Source organism: Taeniopygia guttata, chromosome Z (assembly GCF_048771995.1).
Source record: "Taeniopygia guttata chromosome Z, bTaeGut7.mat, whole genome shotgun sequence".
NCBI lineage: Eukaryota > Metazoa > Chordata > Aves > Passeriformes > Estrildidae > Taeniopygia > Taeniopygia guttata.
The window spans coordinates 14,711,598-14,726,320 of NC_133063.1; the positions used below are offsets into that span (position 1 = coordinate 14,711,598).

The following is a 14,723-nucleotide window of genomic DNA, read 5'->3' on the forward strand; positions in this document are numbered from 1 at the left end:
GCAGTCTGGTTCCGTATCTTAGGGAGCAAGATAAAAGTTAAGTACTTTTCAGGTGTAAAACTGAATAAATTGGAATGAAACTTTAATTGGTCATGCTTGGCAATTAAATAGATGAGTTTCAAGCACACCAAGGAACAGATGCAGCCTGGAGTAAAATGGTTGCTGAGATTTTGTAATTTTAGTTCACTTGTACTTGCAGGAGTTGACTGTAAGGAGGTACAGAGCTGTAGAGCATATAACTTTTACTACCAAAAATAAAAATAACTGTGGGACAAAATTATTGTGAAGAAACAATTTGAGGTTAAAAGTATTTTTTTTTTTAATATGTTTTTTCTATGTGGTAGATGATGAGCACTGTAGTCCCTTCAGGATTAAATATCAAGTGAATCACATTATGGTGCCAAGCACCAGCTTCTCAAACTAGCCTGTTTAGATGCAGTCAGGATGGCTGGGGATGATGCCAGTGGCAAAGCATTGTGAATAAAATGTCTCAGATGGAGCTTCGGCAGAGAGCTCCAGTGCTGAGACAGCAGTCCCAACAAGCCCGAGGAAAAGCCTGGGTGTAGTCAGAAACAGGCAGTTTTCAGAGAAAAACCCTTCTGAAGTGAGCTACATTAACTAAAGGGTACAGCAACGCCCAGCTGCTGCTCAGGGGCATGTGAGAAGACAGCAAAGCTGTCATCTCTGCAGTGGGGCAATGAGCAAATCTGCATTTTGCAGATTGTTCTGTGGACAGCACTACTGGAGAACTGTGCTAATGCCAAGGAGTGTCAGTTGAAAACCAGGTTCTGCTTTCTGATGTGTAATGATCATGTAAAAGAAATTTTTACAGAACTGCAATTTCTGCATGCTTTCAGGGAACAGAGCAAATGCCTGTTGTTCTTATGGAAAGCAGGTATATTTTAGTATTATAAAATATTAATTTTGTGCAGAGAATATGCACTTAGTTTATATCATAGCACATGGACAGATGCAGTTAGTCTCCCAAGGATTCTGCAAATGTCTCAATTTCTTTAAGCACTGCCATATTTCACCGACCTAAAATGTCAGCTTGGCAGCAGGTAAGATTTAAAAATATATTTTCCAGTATATTGTGTCCACAGAAACAAAGAACATAGCCATATCAGTGTATATGTTCACTTCATATTTTATGTGCGCAAACTCAGTATGCTTATGAAATTCTAGATGAGTCAGCTCCTCAATTTGGTTGCTTCCTTGTCCTTTCTTGCAATTTTTTTTTTTGTTGACTAGTCTGGGCATCAGCGATTGAGGCTGGGAAGTGAAATGCACTTATGTGTCTGGTGAAATCTTTGACTTACAGAAGACATCAGACATGACTCATGAATACTGGGAACTGTAGCACAAAGGTAGATACTTTATAGCTTTAAAAACCCACAAGATACATTATTAAAAGGACCACAAGATGTATTAATTTTGCTTTTTTAGATATTACGAATTAGTGTTGTGGAATAGGGTTTTCAGTGAATTAGAGTATGGTTTTGTGCACAGTATGTGGGTGTATTTCAAATGTTACTCTTACCTTAGTACATTATTATGTGAATGCTTTTTTCAAAATAAAATACCATTAAGTTACTGGTAAAAATTTGAATGACCTTAGATTTCATTTACTACTCTTAAATCATGTGTAGTGAAATTGAGTCCTGCTGCAGCACGCACATGTCTGAGCTGGCACTTGTCTGCAGAATGGGGGCCTGGAAGGTGTGGATTTTCCAGATATTTACAGTCCAGTTTCTGCCTGGAAAGCATCAACCCCCAAACTAGTAGAGCCTTTGGAACATAATGGCTCATGGTTACATGGTAACATGTAAGAATCAGCTGCCTGCTGCTGCTTACAAAAGCACCACGGTTTCCTCCCATATAGCTCTGTATGCAGAAAAGCCTACAAACTAACACCTAAATTTTCTGTAGCACAAATACCAGTTCTCAAGACTTTCATCAGCTGTGGAGATGAACTGGCTGGCCACAGTGCTCTGCATTATACATTTTAATGCTCCATATGACTTTTTTGATTTGTTCTGGTAGTATCCCTTTTCATAGTGCTTTTTATATGTCAGAAATCCTTAGGGTTCTTATGCCAACTTGTTTCCTCAAGCCGCACACTTGCTGCATTTCCAGTCAGATCTTTGTTTCCAGACAATTTTCCTTCCCTATTTCGTGTGAGGCATGGACAATAGGGTACAGCTAATTCCCTTCTAAAGGAGAAGTCACAGAGACAGCAGCAGCTGCAATCACCTCCCAGCAAAGCTGCAGACAGAAAGCAGCTGTCAGCAAAATTGAGTGGTTTACTCTGTACTTGCAGCAGAAAGTGTATGGCAAAGAATGAAGGCATTGCCACTGAAGGGCTAAGGGATTTGCAGGGCCACTCCCTTGTTATGGTCTGCCTTTACTCTGGAAAAGTAGACCAGCATGATGGCGATCCCTGCCCAACTATATAGATACAGTTTTAATTTTTCATCTGAGATTAATTTTCAGAGCTGAAAGGTACATCCAGAAAAGAATCACCGAGATCCTAACTAGATGCTGGCCTGATGAAATAAGTGGGAGATAGTCCAGCACTGGGCTTTCTAATGCTATTCAGAAAAACATTACCACTGTGTTTGGAAAGGACTAAATTAGGGATGGGAGGGGGGAAAAAACCCCTACAAAATGTCGTATTTTATTCAGAGGGGGCTGCCTATGAAACAAGTAAATGAAACCTAAGGGCAAAGGCACACCTATATAGATGCCTGTGTTGTCATAGCCACATACAATCATAGAATACACTGAATTGGAAGCGGCCCACAAAGTCCCCCGAGTCCATCTCCTACATGGAAGTATTGTTTGAAAAGATACAACTTCCTGTAATGATTTATTTGTAGGAAGTTTGGAAATAGATTTTGTTGTTGCTTACTTTTATTTGCTACAACTAAATTCTGCAACTTCCTTCTGTCAGGAACTCAATATAGAAACACCTACCTGAGAGAAAACCGTAAGGTTGGTGGTTTGTTGTTTTCTGTTAGGCTTTTGATAGGGCCTATTGAAAACTTACATGTGGAGGACCTACTGCTCCAGCTGGATCCCTACAAACCTATGGGGCCTGATAGGATTCATCCAAGCGTCCTTCCAGAACTGGCTGATGTCATCATAAAATGTCTCTTTTGAGTGGTCTTGGGAATCCAGAAGTCCCAGCTGACTGGAAGCTGGTAAATATTTGTCCCGATTTTCAGGAAGAGAAGGAGGACTTGGGAAACTATAGGTTTGTCAGTCTCACTCCAGTGCCTGATAAAGTTATGGAGAAGTTTATTCTGGGGGTGCTGAAAAACACCTGAAAGACAGCACAGTCATTGGTCACAGCTAGCACGTCTTCATGAGAAGGAAGTCTAGCTTATTAACCTGATTTCCTTTCATGACTAGGTAACCCACCCAGCTGACCAAGGGAAGACTAAAGTTTTTGATAAGAGTCTCTCACAGGATCCTTCTGGACCTAATGTGCAGCCCACAGCTGGATAAACACATCATGGGATGGGTGAGCAGCTGGGTCATGAGTCAGGCACAAAGGGTCACAGTGAATGGGGCGACATCAGACTGGGGACCTGTCACTGGAGGGGCTCCACAGGGCCCATCCTCGGCCCTCTGCTCTTCAACAGCTTCATAAATGACCTGGACACAGAACTGGAAAGGATACTGAGCAAGTTCACAGATGATACAAAACTGGGAGGGGCTGTTGCCTCCCTCCAGGGCAGGGAGAGGCCCTGCAGGGAGACCTCCACAAATCAGGGGTCTGGGCAATCACCAACAACATGGAGTTCAACAGGGGAAAGTGCTGGATCCTGCATCTGGGATGGGGTAACCCTGGATGTATGGACAGACTGGGAATGAGATGCTGTAAGCAGGGCCATGGAAAGGGACCTGGGGGTCCTGGCAAGTTGAACATGGATCAGCAGTGCCCTGGCAGCCAGGACAGCCAGCCCTGTCCTGGGGGACATCAGGCACAGATCACCAGCCAGGCAAGGGAGGGGATTGTCCTGCTCTGCTCTGAGCTGGGGTGGCATCACCTCCAGTGCTGGAGGCTGTGTTGCTGTACGAGGAGCAGCTGAGGTCACTTGGTCTGTTCACCTCAGAGGAGACTGAGGACAGAGCTCACTGCAGTTGCAACCTCCTCACGAGGGGAAGAGGAGGGGCAGGCACTGATCTCTCCTCTGTGGTCCCCAGTGACAGAACCCCAGGGAATGGCCTGAAGATGTGCCAGGGGACATTTAGGTTGGGTATTAGAAAGAGCTTCCTCCCCCAGAGGGTGGCTGGGCACTGGAACAGGCTCCCCAGGGAAGTGGTCACAGCACCAAATCTGAGAGAGCTCAAGAGGCATTTGGACAATGCTCTCAGCACATGGTGTGACTCTTGGGGATGGTGCTGTGCAGGGCCAGGAGCTGAATTCAATGATTTTTGTGGGTCCCTTCCAACTCACTCTGTGATTCTGTAAATAATTATAGGGTTATACGGTTCACTTCCAGTGCTCTTGACATGATTCAGAAGGGTAATATTTATATCATGTTAATGACCTACTAAACAATACATGCATGAGTCTCCTATGCTCTCTGATGAGTTATGGTGACACTAATTGTTCAGTGCCACCTTCAGCTTTCTTTTCATCTGGAGCCTCACTCTATATCATAATGCTTGTATTAGCAACAAAAGGCCCCATAAGCCCTGATGAAGGGCAAGAACTGCCACCTCTTTGCCATTTTTTAGGTTTTTTGGTGTTAGTATTTTATTTTCTCTTCCTTTTCTCAGTTGCTACCATGCATGATGGGTCATGAAGTTGTAGTGAGGGGAAATGGTCAAGTTAATACTGCTGAAGCAGACTATAAGAGCTGTAGCAAACAAAACAAACTACTGCTGTGCTCAGTATTTAAAAAAAAAAAAAATCACAAGTAGATTATTCTGAAAGGAGAAAAATTTGGTGCCATTTTAAAAAGTGTGTAGTATCTTACATGCCCTTAGCTTTAACAGTACTGGCTACGAAGAGGCCTAGAATGTATTTAATTTCTGCATATTTTGTGCAAGAGTCTTATCCAGCTCTGCATATTTTTCCTTACACACTGAAAAAAGGCAAAAAGCAAGCAGAAAAACCTTTGAAATGAAGTGTAACCTTTGCAGAAAAACCTGTGAAATGAAGTGTAACTCTGTTATGAATGGGATCCTGTAATAACTGTGTCTGTGAGAGTCACTACATTTGAAGTCACTGTGGTGCCTTAGTGCCTTCTTGGACAATTTCCTAACTCTTACTGCATTTGAAAGAACTTGCTGAGTGTCCCTTAATTCAGGTTGTGACACTGTATGCCTGCAAAGGGGGAGGTCAGAAAATGTGGTGACGTGAAAAGGAACTGTACTCTTTGTACTGAAGACACTCTTGAGGCAGGCTTATACTTTGTATTCTGAGGCTAAGAACTTTAAAAAAGAATACCCCATTTATTTTTTCTCATTATCATCCCTTAAGTGATGAGTTCCAGGTGCTTTTCTTCTGCTGCAAAAGAAGGAATGGAGTAATTTTTCTTCCCATGTTTTTAAATTATTTTGAACCACAGTGCAATGGAAAGACTATATGTACTTGAAAAAATAATTTATTTTGGTAATTTTATTACTATCAAAGAGTATTTGATATAAAACAATAGAGTACAAAGGAAATAATTCACAGATTTTTGTGGTTTAAATTCTTAACTCTCTGAAATGAACAATTAAGATGTCTTCTAATAATGTAAAAATTCACTGATCAGGGAAGAAGAGATACATTTGACATACCACTGCAAAAGAAACATCACAAGGGTATGAAAGACACTTCCAGAAAATGGGAGGTCTGACATTTCTAGTAAAATTTAACTTAAACATGACACGAGAGCATGATGATCTTTGTTTTTACTTCAGTCCCAACCCATCACCAGGATGATGTCAGGTAACTTTCCAGTTTATTTCTGCTTCTCTCTAATCTTATGAGCCCTACTGCAGCCCCTGCTGATTTTACACAGATGTTTTTTAAATATGACATGGAAGTTACAAACAAAATTGTAAGTACACAAAACAGTTTCATCCATTTTCAGAATGCCCAAATAAATAAAGTTGTTCAAATCAAGAATCTTTGGCATCTGCAAATCAGAATGACTGTATTACCAAAGCACAAGGATAAATCCCAAAATTCTTGTATCAAAGAATTACCTGGAGTCAGAGTAACTTGTGTGTATGTGTAGTTTGTTTGTGTGCATGTGTTCTCAGTTATAGTGGACCTCTAGAAATACAAAAAGGTAAATATTTCTGTCAGCTGATTGTTTTAGCAGTCACATAATCCTTCCTTTGATGTCCTGGATCAATGAAATCCTAGTACCATCGGGGTTTAGTAGAAGATCTATTAAAAGAGTTGTCTGTGATCTTTCCTGCAACGGAAACAGCATTTAAAGTTATTACTCTGTCACAATGAAGGAATATCTGTGCATTCTTGATTGCCCCAGCTTTCCAAACTGAGTTGTATTTTAGGTTACCAGTAGACTGTAACTGTAGCTACAGAGTTAACAATGATCTCTTTAGCTTCCTCAAGCTACCACAACAAGGTCTGGAGAAGATAGGGAGGGATCCATGGTGGAAGCACTAACTCTCGTGGTTATTAGGAAGTTACCCTGAAAATAACGTCAGAGGCAAGTTACCACAGCAATACTGTGTGACACTACATACTCACATACCTTCTCATCTTTAGCCAACAGTCCTCTTAAACCGTACTGAGGTAGCTTTTCCCCCTTAGGCCATTTAGTGTCTAACATCAGGATATCATAATGTGTATTGATTCAGTTTTTGAGAGAAAACAGCAACATTTCTCAAAGGCTCTTAGGAAAGGTACATCTTGTTTTTTGCTCTAGGGCTCGACTCCTGTTCCTGCTGAACTGAGCCAGTGTGTAAAATCAGAACTGATATCAGCTCAGTAGGCACCGGAGGACGGGTCCATCAACAGCCTGGAACAACAGCAGCAGCTGTAAGTTGTTTCCGACTGGAGCTGCCACCATTTCCTGCAAACAACACAGAGTGCTAAGCTAAAACTGCAGAGAGGATCATGACAGCATCCATTAAAGAGAAGACTATAAAACAAAAGTTTTATTGACAATTTCAGGTTAAAGTCACAAGCATTATTTCCTCTGACCTTTAGGAAAGCATGGTAACCAACTTACTGTAGGCAATACCCTACATTTGCAATTAGACTGAGAACTTAAGGAGCACTATTTATTCTCAACTAAAACTAAAAGCCTTTGGAGCTTCCCAGGTTGCCTCTGCGACTTATTCTCCATACACTGAACCTTGATGCATTCATCACAAATCTGCTCTCTCAGCAGCAAGGGATCTCAGCCAGCAAACGCCCTCTGCCCTGCAGAGAGTCTCCTCTCCCTTCTCTTCAGGTGCAGAACTTAGCCACTGTGAACAAAGAGGAAAACAATCACTGTTCACCAATCAGCTAAGCTCTGCACCTCGCCAGAGAGATCTCGGTCTCAGCAGAGATAGTTTTCGGAGGAGGTTCTTCCATGATGCTCTGCTGCTTTCCTGTGATTTTGGTGGGTTTGGGGGTTTGTTTCTCTCTCTCTCTCTCTAGTTTTTATTTTTTTGTGTGTGTGGGTGTGTGTTTTTTGTTTGTTTGTTTGATAGCTGGAGAGGATTCCGCGCTGTGCAGCCATCAGACCGTTAATGGTGAGTTTCATGCTAGCAGCTGTGGTCATGGCTGCGTGGTAATCCCTGGCAATGTGATTTTAATCTTAAGTCACAAATCATCATGCCAGGAACCCAAACAGCCATAACATTAAAAGAAACCTGTGCAGTCACACACAGTATTGTACTCAGTATCTTTACATTTTATGTTATAGCTCACCATGCACTTCCACTCTGTCTGGGAAGTCAAAGGAGTAATTCTAGACTACTGCTAACACCTGCATGTAATTTTCCTGTGCTAGATACTTACCATCAGAAACTTGTAGAAATTTTGATTTTATTATTTCTGACCTTCAGACACTTGAAGACACCTACCAGATTAAGAATTGTTGAACATAAATCAAATTCCTGAGTTCTTAATAATTGGGAGTATACAAGAGAGTCTCTATAGCCCTAACTATTTAAAAAGGTATCTCTCCTACTCCACAACTGATCTCCTGCCACTTTACAGTCTGATCCACCTTTCCCAAAAAGTTTTCTTGGCAGGTAGAGTTCTTGTCTATACAGAAGAACAACATGGCTTTTCATAATCAAACTTGCTTTCATTGTATCTGTCATTGGCTGTATTTCATATAAACATAGCAAAAAAATGCTACAAAATCAAGTGGAACTTACAGTCAAATACTGCTAGAACAGGAGAAAATTAAGATTTTTGCTTGGTATCAATTAACTGACAATGTTTTTGCTAAATTAGTAGCCTGAATTTTGATACGACAAATCAGCTGTAAAGTTTTGTGAACAACCATGGCAATCAGTCTGTTGGATGAGTTATATGATTAACCAAAAATCTGAGGTATGCTGCACTTGAAGAAACTTTCATACAAATCTTAACGGGTTGTATGTTAAACATGCATGTGCAGACACTGTAAGACTACCTCCAACTGTTCAGACAGAGAACTGGAACGTATCTTTGCAAATTTATAGCCTACAGAAATCTTCATTCCATAAATATTTTTGCAATTCTGCTTTTTCTGGCAATTCATCTCCTTCAATTTTATAAACAAGTTAGCTTCTTCATGTTTAGGCTACTTTTCTTACCTCATAATCAGTCTTCAAACCCTCCATTCCCTCAACACAAGAACATTTGAATTACCAGCTTGTTCTCACATGATATTTGCTTCCAAGTCCACAGTTTCATATTTCCACTGTGGGAACAGGCTCTTTTCAAAGACTATGCTGCCTGTCGAGTAAACATGCAGCTCTATTAAAACAGAAATGCTACTCACACAAAATTTTGTAAGCAGAATTAGGAATACAGGATGGGAAACAACTGTAGGGCAGAGCCTGGCCTTCCTTGGCCATTTGGACTTACAGTTGCCTCTTGTACAGTCCATTACAACAAAGCCATTCTCCATGTTCTCCAGCTATGCCTACATGTATGTAACTCACTGCTTCTGCAGCTGGGCTTCAGAAAAAGAAAAAAAACAAGCCAACAAGATACATAACAAGAGTTATCTCTCAGCCTAAGCAGCCACAAGTTGTATGGTATGCCATAGTTTACCATGTTCACTGAACTCTTCATATTCTTTCTATGTGAAGCAAAATCAAGGTGTTAGGATTAAAATGAAAAATCACCTTTTCAGAATAACATCTCTGCCACCACTTTGGCTGAGGATGCATCCATATGTTCTTGTGCTGCAGCAAAGCATTTCCGTGCAAGTTCTTGTTGTTTTGCATCTTCATTCACCATTAATTCACCATAGAGATACACACCCATGGCCTGAAAGAGGAACATAACACACAAGCATCCTACCACCAGTAATAACTAGTTAGCTGGGTTTTTGCCACTGACCCCCTACTATTCATTTAAACTAGAAATGAAACAAAACAGGCAATCAAAACTACAGAAAACACTATTTAATCTCTAATGTCTATTCTCCCCCTCAGAAGAACTAATTTTCTCTGTGTCTGTTTAGCGTAAGGATGGTTGTCTATATGCTGTGTTGACTCTCCAAAAACAGATTATTAATGTAAGAATTTTGTGTTATGGCATGACAAGAAAAATCATTCCTCACTCCACTTTCCTTGCCAGTTTTCAAGTTGAATACTGTTTCCTTTTACCAACTATCTGATTTTATCCCAAATGTCCCTTAAGAAAAAAGCTTCAACTTCCTTCAACAGGACACACATTTTCTTTTCAATTCTCATGTTTACTCACACATCCATGAACAAAGACTGAAGTACTCCACTCTAAAATTCCCATTTGGCAATTCTGAAACTGGACATTGACTGAATATGGTCATGTATATGTTTGACTCCCTTTATATCAGAGATGCAGCTTAACATGCATGAATTCTGGTTGGGTACAAAAGCAGACTTTTCCTAATTATTTATTCTGGACATAGCAGCTATAAAAAAAGGTAATGGGGCTCCTGTAGGGAGATCTGGGCCCCTTTGACCGCTGCCAACAAAGCTCTGGCCGCCAACTTAACGGGAAACATATTGGACATTGTCTTTTTTTTCTGGTGATACATTTTTTTCAACTAATGACAGGAATTCAGTTAAGTGTTAAACTGCACTTACCAAAATAGGATTACACATCTGACAAAATATTAGCAGCTTAGCATACTGACTTTTACAGTTATTTTTTGGACATTTGCAGGAGCAGAAAAATTTGGATAGCATTGAAAAAATATAATTTTTAATGCTATTCCTTGCAATTTCTAGCATTGGGTAGTAAGCCTTTAAAAGCCCTTCAGCCAGAAAAGAAATTAAAATTTAAAGATGATTGGAGTAAAAGGAGAAAGTCCCAAAAGTGGCAGGAACCTGCCAGATTCCTTGCCAGTTCCTTAAGCATGCTCTGATGCCAGGAGAACCAAAAGCTCAGATTTCCAAGGTTTGCAGCTGCACCAAGGTCTGGCAGCCACACAGATGACCTTGGAGCCGGATTCCAGTTACTCTCATTGAGAAATTTTTAAATGGTGAAATTTTCTTACTATAGGAACTACCTTCTCTACCCAGCGTTAATAACTCTCCCCTAGGTCTAAAAATTAATATGCAGTAAACACACTAGTGTTTTGTAGAACTTCAAAGGACTTAAACAGTCCATTTACATTTTTTTCCCAGACTTTTAAAAAAAGCTGTGTTACATGATCAGTACAGACATGCAACTGCTCTAAGTACTAATCACACCAGAAACTCGTTATGCCATTAACTGTTTGCACTGCTGAAGTAAATGAAATTAGATTATTTTAAAAAGTTGCAAAAAATTATTTCCGTACACTGCAGAAAATGTCTTTATTTGGCATAATAGCTATTCCAAACATAATGCAATTCTGTATGGTTTTATCAACTCAAGGATTTCCCAAACCCCAGGTTCTGCTAGTGGTTAGCTCCATCCTTTCACAGAATTCAAATATGCACAAGCAGTGTAACTCCTTATGAAATAATGTTATTTTATGTCTTTTGTTTGTTTGTTTTAATACAGAGCTTGCCAAGAGCTCTGGGGCCTTGTTTATTCGCTGAGATATAAATAGGAGGTATACTTCCAAGCAAGAACTCATTAAAAACTGCAATAATTCAATTGCGTTGTGTTGGCTGAAAGCAAAAAATCCTCATTGGCTGTAAATAGCTTTGTCAATTGTGAGCATAAAAGGTAAAGATATTGCCTAGATTTTGATGTATCATCACAATTTTCTATTTTTTAACATACATTTGAATATTTAAAATTCATCCTAGGCAGTGAATATCTTGATTTTATAGGGCTCATAGTGAATAAAGATAAATAAAAGAATAAAAGAAATAGAAAAGAACAAGGTAGAGGTGCAATTAGAATTCCAAGTTCACAGTGGCCTAAATAAAAGGCCATAGTAAGGGAATAATGTATGTCCAGCTCTTAATTCCTTCACAATCCTCTCTTACCATGTCCCTACCCATGGAGAGACCAGCATTCCCTGGATGTGCTGTACCACTTCTGGCTGTTATCTGTGGTGTTGAATCTTAGTTATCATCACAACTGACATTACCACAGCACTGACTGCTTTGCACCTCATGCCTGTATTGACATTCACAGCCACACTCGCCTTCCTCATCCTGCAAAAGGAACCTGCTGAGAAGTGTCTTCCTAGCATCACTCATACCTCTGGCTTGCACAAAATGCAAGGAGAGGAGGAATTCTTTTCACCACTTGACAGAGGATCAGCAGTCTTTAGGTTAGGTGGGGTTGAATACCCCTACCCTAAGTGGCTTCCTTAAACTATAACATTTAGGGGACCACAGAAGAAAAAAAATGAATACACAGCCATGTTTTTGACAAACTGCAGCAAGAAAATATACTGATTTTTTTTTTTCAGCATAAGGGTGTTAAAAGGTTGATTGTTTTCAAAATACTAGTTAAATGTAACTTACCTGATCCTCTCTGAGGAATCTCTCAATGTCTCCATACCCCGGCTCATACTTGTGTTTAATGACAAGTTCACACCACCGATGACGAACCTTTGGGAAGAAAAATAAAACTAGGTAAAAAAAGAAACAAACAAATAAACCCCTGTATTTTATCTGTTTGAGTGTTCATAATGTATCTGTACCAGTTTAGTTTTTTAATCTCTGTTGGGTTTGTGTCTTTTGGCAGGTTGCAGCCTGGCAAGTCAGTCAGCTGGACAGAGGAGCCAGAGCTCTGTGCCTGGGCTTTGGAAACCGAGGATGCCCAAAGACAAACTCCTGATTCTGTGCTAGAAATTAACCCAGATCCAGGCACACCATCTGCAGCATCTTCAGTGCCACTGTTTCCAATCTTGACTTTCTTTAAATTACGTTAAAGGTTATTTCTTTCATATTGCCGAAAGGAGGGCATTGCGGGTGGCAGGAAACAGAGACTACCATGCAAAGGTCTGGAGAAGCCACAAAATATAACTGATAATATCCCCCATTTAAGTGTATCATACAAGCGATAAAAAGGCTTACATGCAATTCTTTACCAGTATTAAATCCATGCCAAAAGGATAGAAGTTCCCCTGAAACAGGAAGCTTTCACTTAAATGAATGATAGATTTTAAGCACATTGTTAAGCATTTTAAATTTATCTGCATTTAAAAAGCTGTCATGCTTTTCTATCAATACACATTGATAAAACCACTGTTACAAGCAAATTACATCTTAAGTAGTATTCACATGAATTACACTATTACACAAGTTTTCAAGCAAATTGCATCTTAAGTAGTATTAACATGAATTATGTGTGTGTTGTCTACATTTCTGACTTTTTTCTTAGCCACTCTTGTGGCATGTCATCTTACACTCCAGTTAGGCATTCCTGATTGCAGGTAGTGATCAGCCTAACATTTTATATTCCATTAACAATTCAGCACTGATAGTAAAGGAAAACAGTTATGTGGAACAACTCCCAGTGCTTCTGTTTCAGCCTTTTTCTCTTACCATCTTTCAAAAGACAGGGCACCTAATGAAGATCACATTTCATAGTAAAAGTGAAAGTTAGCAGTTTTAGTAGTTTTCAAAACTGAGTCCAAATTTTGCATATATCAATTAACTGAATATGAACCTTTTTCTGAATGACAGATTTAGTGATGACATCGAGAACTGAAAACAGAAAGGGAGTATGGGGGAAAAGGTACCATTGCTTTTGGAAATAAGGTTTTGAAAATAATTTTCTTTTCATCCTAGTCACTGTCAACTTTTTAGCTCTGGAAAAAAATTCACAGAATTACATTAGATTAGATGTAAATCCTATTAGCATAGTAACAAGTCATAAATGTGTGCTTGATTCCTCTTTTCAGCTGATCCCTTATACAAAATAGTTTGAAGACAGCTTATGAAAATAAAAAAATGAGGTTTTGGGGCTGGGTGGATTTTGCACTCACTGCATTTAAGATACCAAATAGATACAATGCTGTGCATGATAGGGAATAACTTCTGTCTCTTACAGCTTTTTGCTGACAAAATAGCAGCTGTAACGATTCCTGCTAGTGGAACCAGAGCTAAATTTACAAAAGAAATGGCTTTCTAAGATTCAATTCACTTTGCTGTAGATGCCTGTATTCATAATACAGACCTTAAAATCCTACCCAGCTGCTGCTTCTCTCAGGAGACACTGAATGTTTCTCCAGTAAACCTTCCCAGGCAATGCAGCTTTGTGACAGGTTGTTTCTCAGCACCAAGCAGCTCCTTGCCTGGATGAAACCACCCAGACTCAAAGCTTAACCATACACCTCTCCTATCTGTAAGATGAGTTAAGCAAACGACATAAACACACTTAAAAGACTGTAGATACACATTACTCTGCAGATTCTTCCATATATAACAAACAAACAATCCAAACAGAATTCCTAATGTATTCTGATAGCAACAAGGAGAAAGGGTCTGTAGTCCCCTCCTGTGATCATTGCTCTTTTACATCTCATGATCCAGCAGTTAAAGCACTTAGCCAGGAGGGAAGCAATCAAGTGCAGCTTCTGTGGCTGCTTATTACCTCAAACTGTGCCTTCAGTGAGAATATTTCAGCAGCAGGGATGGGGCTATCTTCATACCTCCTGGTGGAGCTGTTAGTACCCCTACAGTTATTAAAGCATTTATTGATGTAAAGGTGGAGTCACAAGATTTAAGTGCCTACATTTTTGAGTACTTTTTATAATAAGCAGGGACCTGGCTGAAAGAGCACAGAAGCCAGTTTGTCCCCAAAACGCCTTTCTTGGTGCAACCATTGTAGCTGCATGTAGAGCAGAACAGAAGTTCTCTCTGTGAAGGTGTTCATGTGGTCTTACTTCCTCACATATTAATGTCATGTATGATTGACACTGCATCATGGCCTGAGCATCTGAATTCCAATGGCTTTGGAAAACACAGAACTAAGCTCTGCCTGTTCCCTTAACTGTTCCTTCTTCCATATGGTTTCTGTCCTTGGCAACCAACATTTATTCAAATAGTTAAAAAGAAAAACATTTATTTGTTGAGTGAGATCTGAGACAGCACACACTTTTCTTCCTCTCTTTTGCTTTTTTCCCCTTTCTTTCCCAGGGTGAGTATAAATCCCA

General features: G+C 39.8%; 1 protein-coding gene and 3 non-coding genes across 10 annotated transcripts in view; all 4 read right to left on the reverse strand.

Moving 5' to 3' along the window:
* Positions 1–5,605: 5,605 nt before the first annotated feature.
* Positions 5,606–14,723, reverse strand: part of AOPEP (aminopeptidase O (putative)) — a 187,888-nt gene continuing 178,770 nt past the window's right edge. For 6 of the 7 annotated variants that reach the window (XM_072922497.1, XM_072922496.1, XM_032744612.3 and 3 more), the window contains 3 exons: positions 12,085–12,171; positions 9,313–9,457; positions 5,606–6,425 (listed from right to left, as the gene is read on the reverse strand). In XM_072922497.1, the coding sequence (XP_072778598.1) occupies positions 9,317–9,457; positions 12,085–12,171 (228 nt within the window). In that variant the 3' untranslated portion in view covers positions 5,606–6,425; positions 9,313–9,316. Of the gene's footprint in view, positions 6,426–9,312; positions 9,458–12,084; positions 12,172–14,723 lie in introns of those variants that run through there. The other variant, XR_012053080.1, reaches the window with a different exon arrangement.
* On the reverse strand, positions 6,903–7,034 carry MIR24 (microRNA mir-24). Its single transcript, NR_049062.1, has one exon. It is a non-coding gene; the product is annotated as a microRNA mir-24 (primary transcript).
* On the reverse strand, positions 7,426–7,516 carry MIR27 (microRNA mir-27). Its single transcript, NR_049057.1, has one exon. It is a non-coding gene; the product is annotated as a microRNA mir-27 (primary transcript).
* MIR23 (microRNA mir-23) lies at positions 7,747–7,817 on the reverse strand. The gene has a single exon (NR_049095.1). It is a non-coding gene; the product is annotated as a microRNA mir-23 (primary transcript).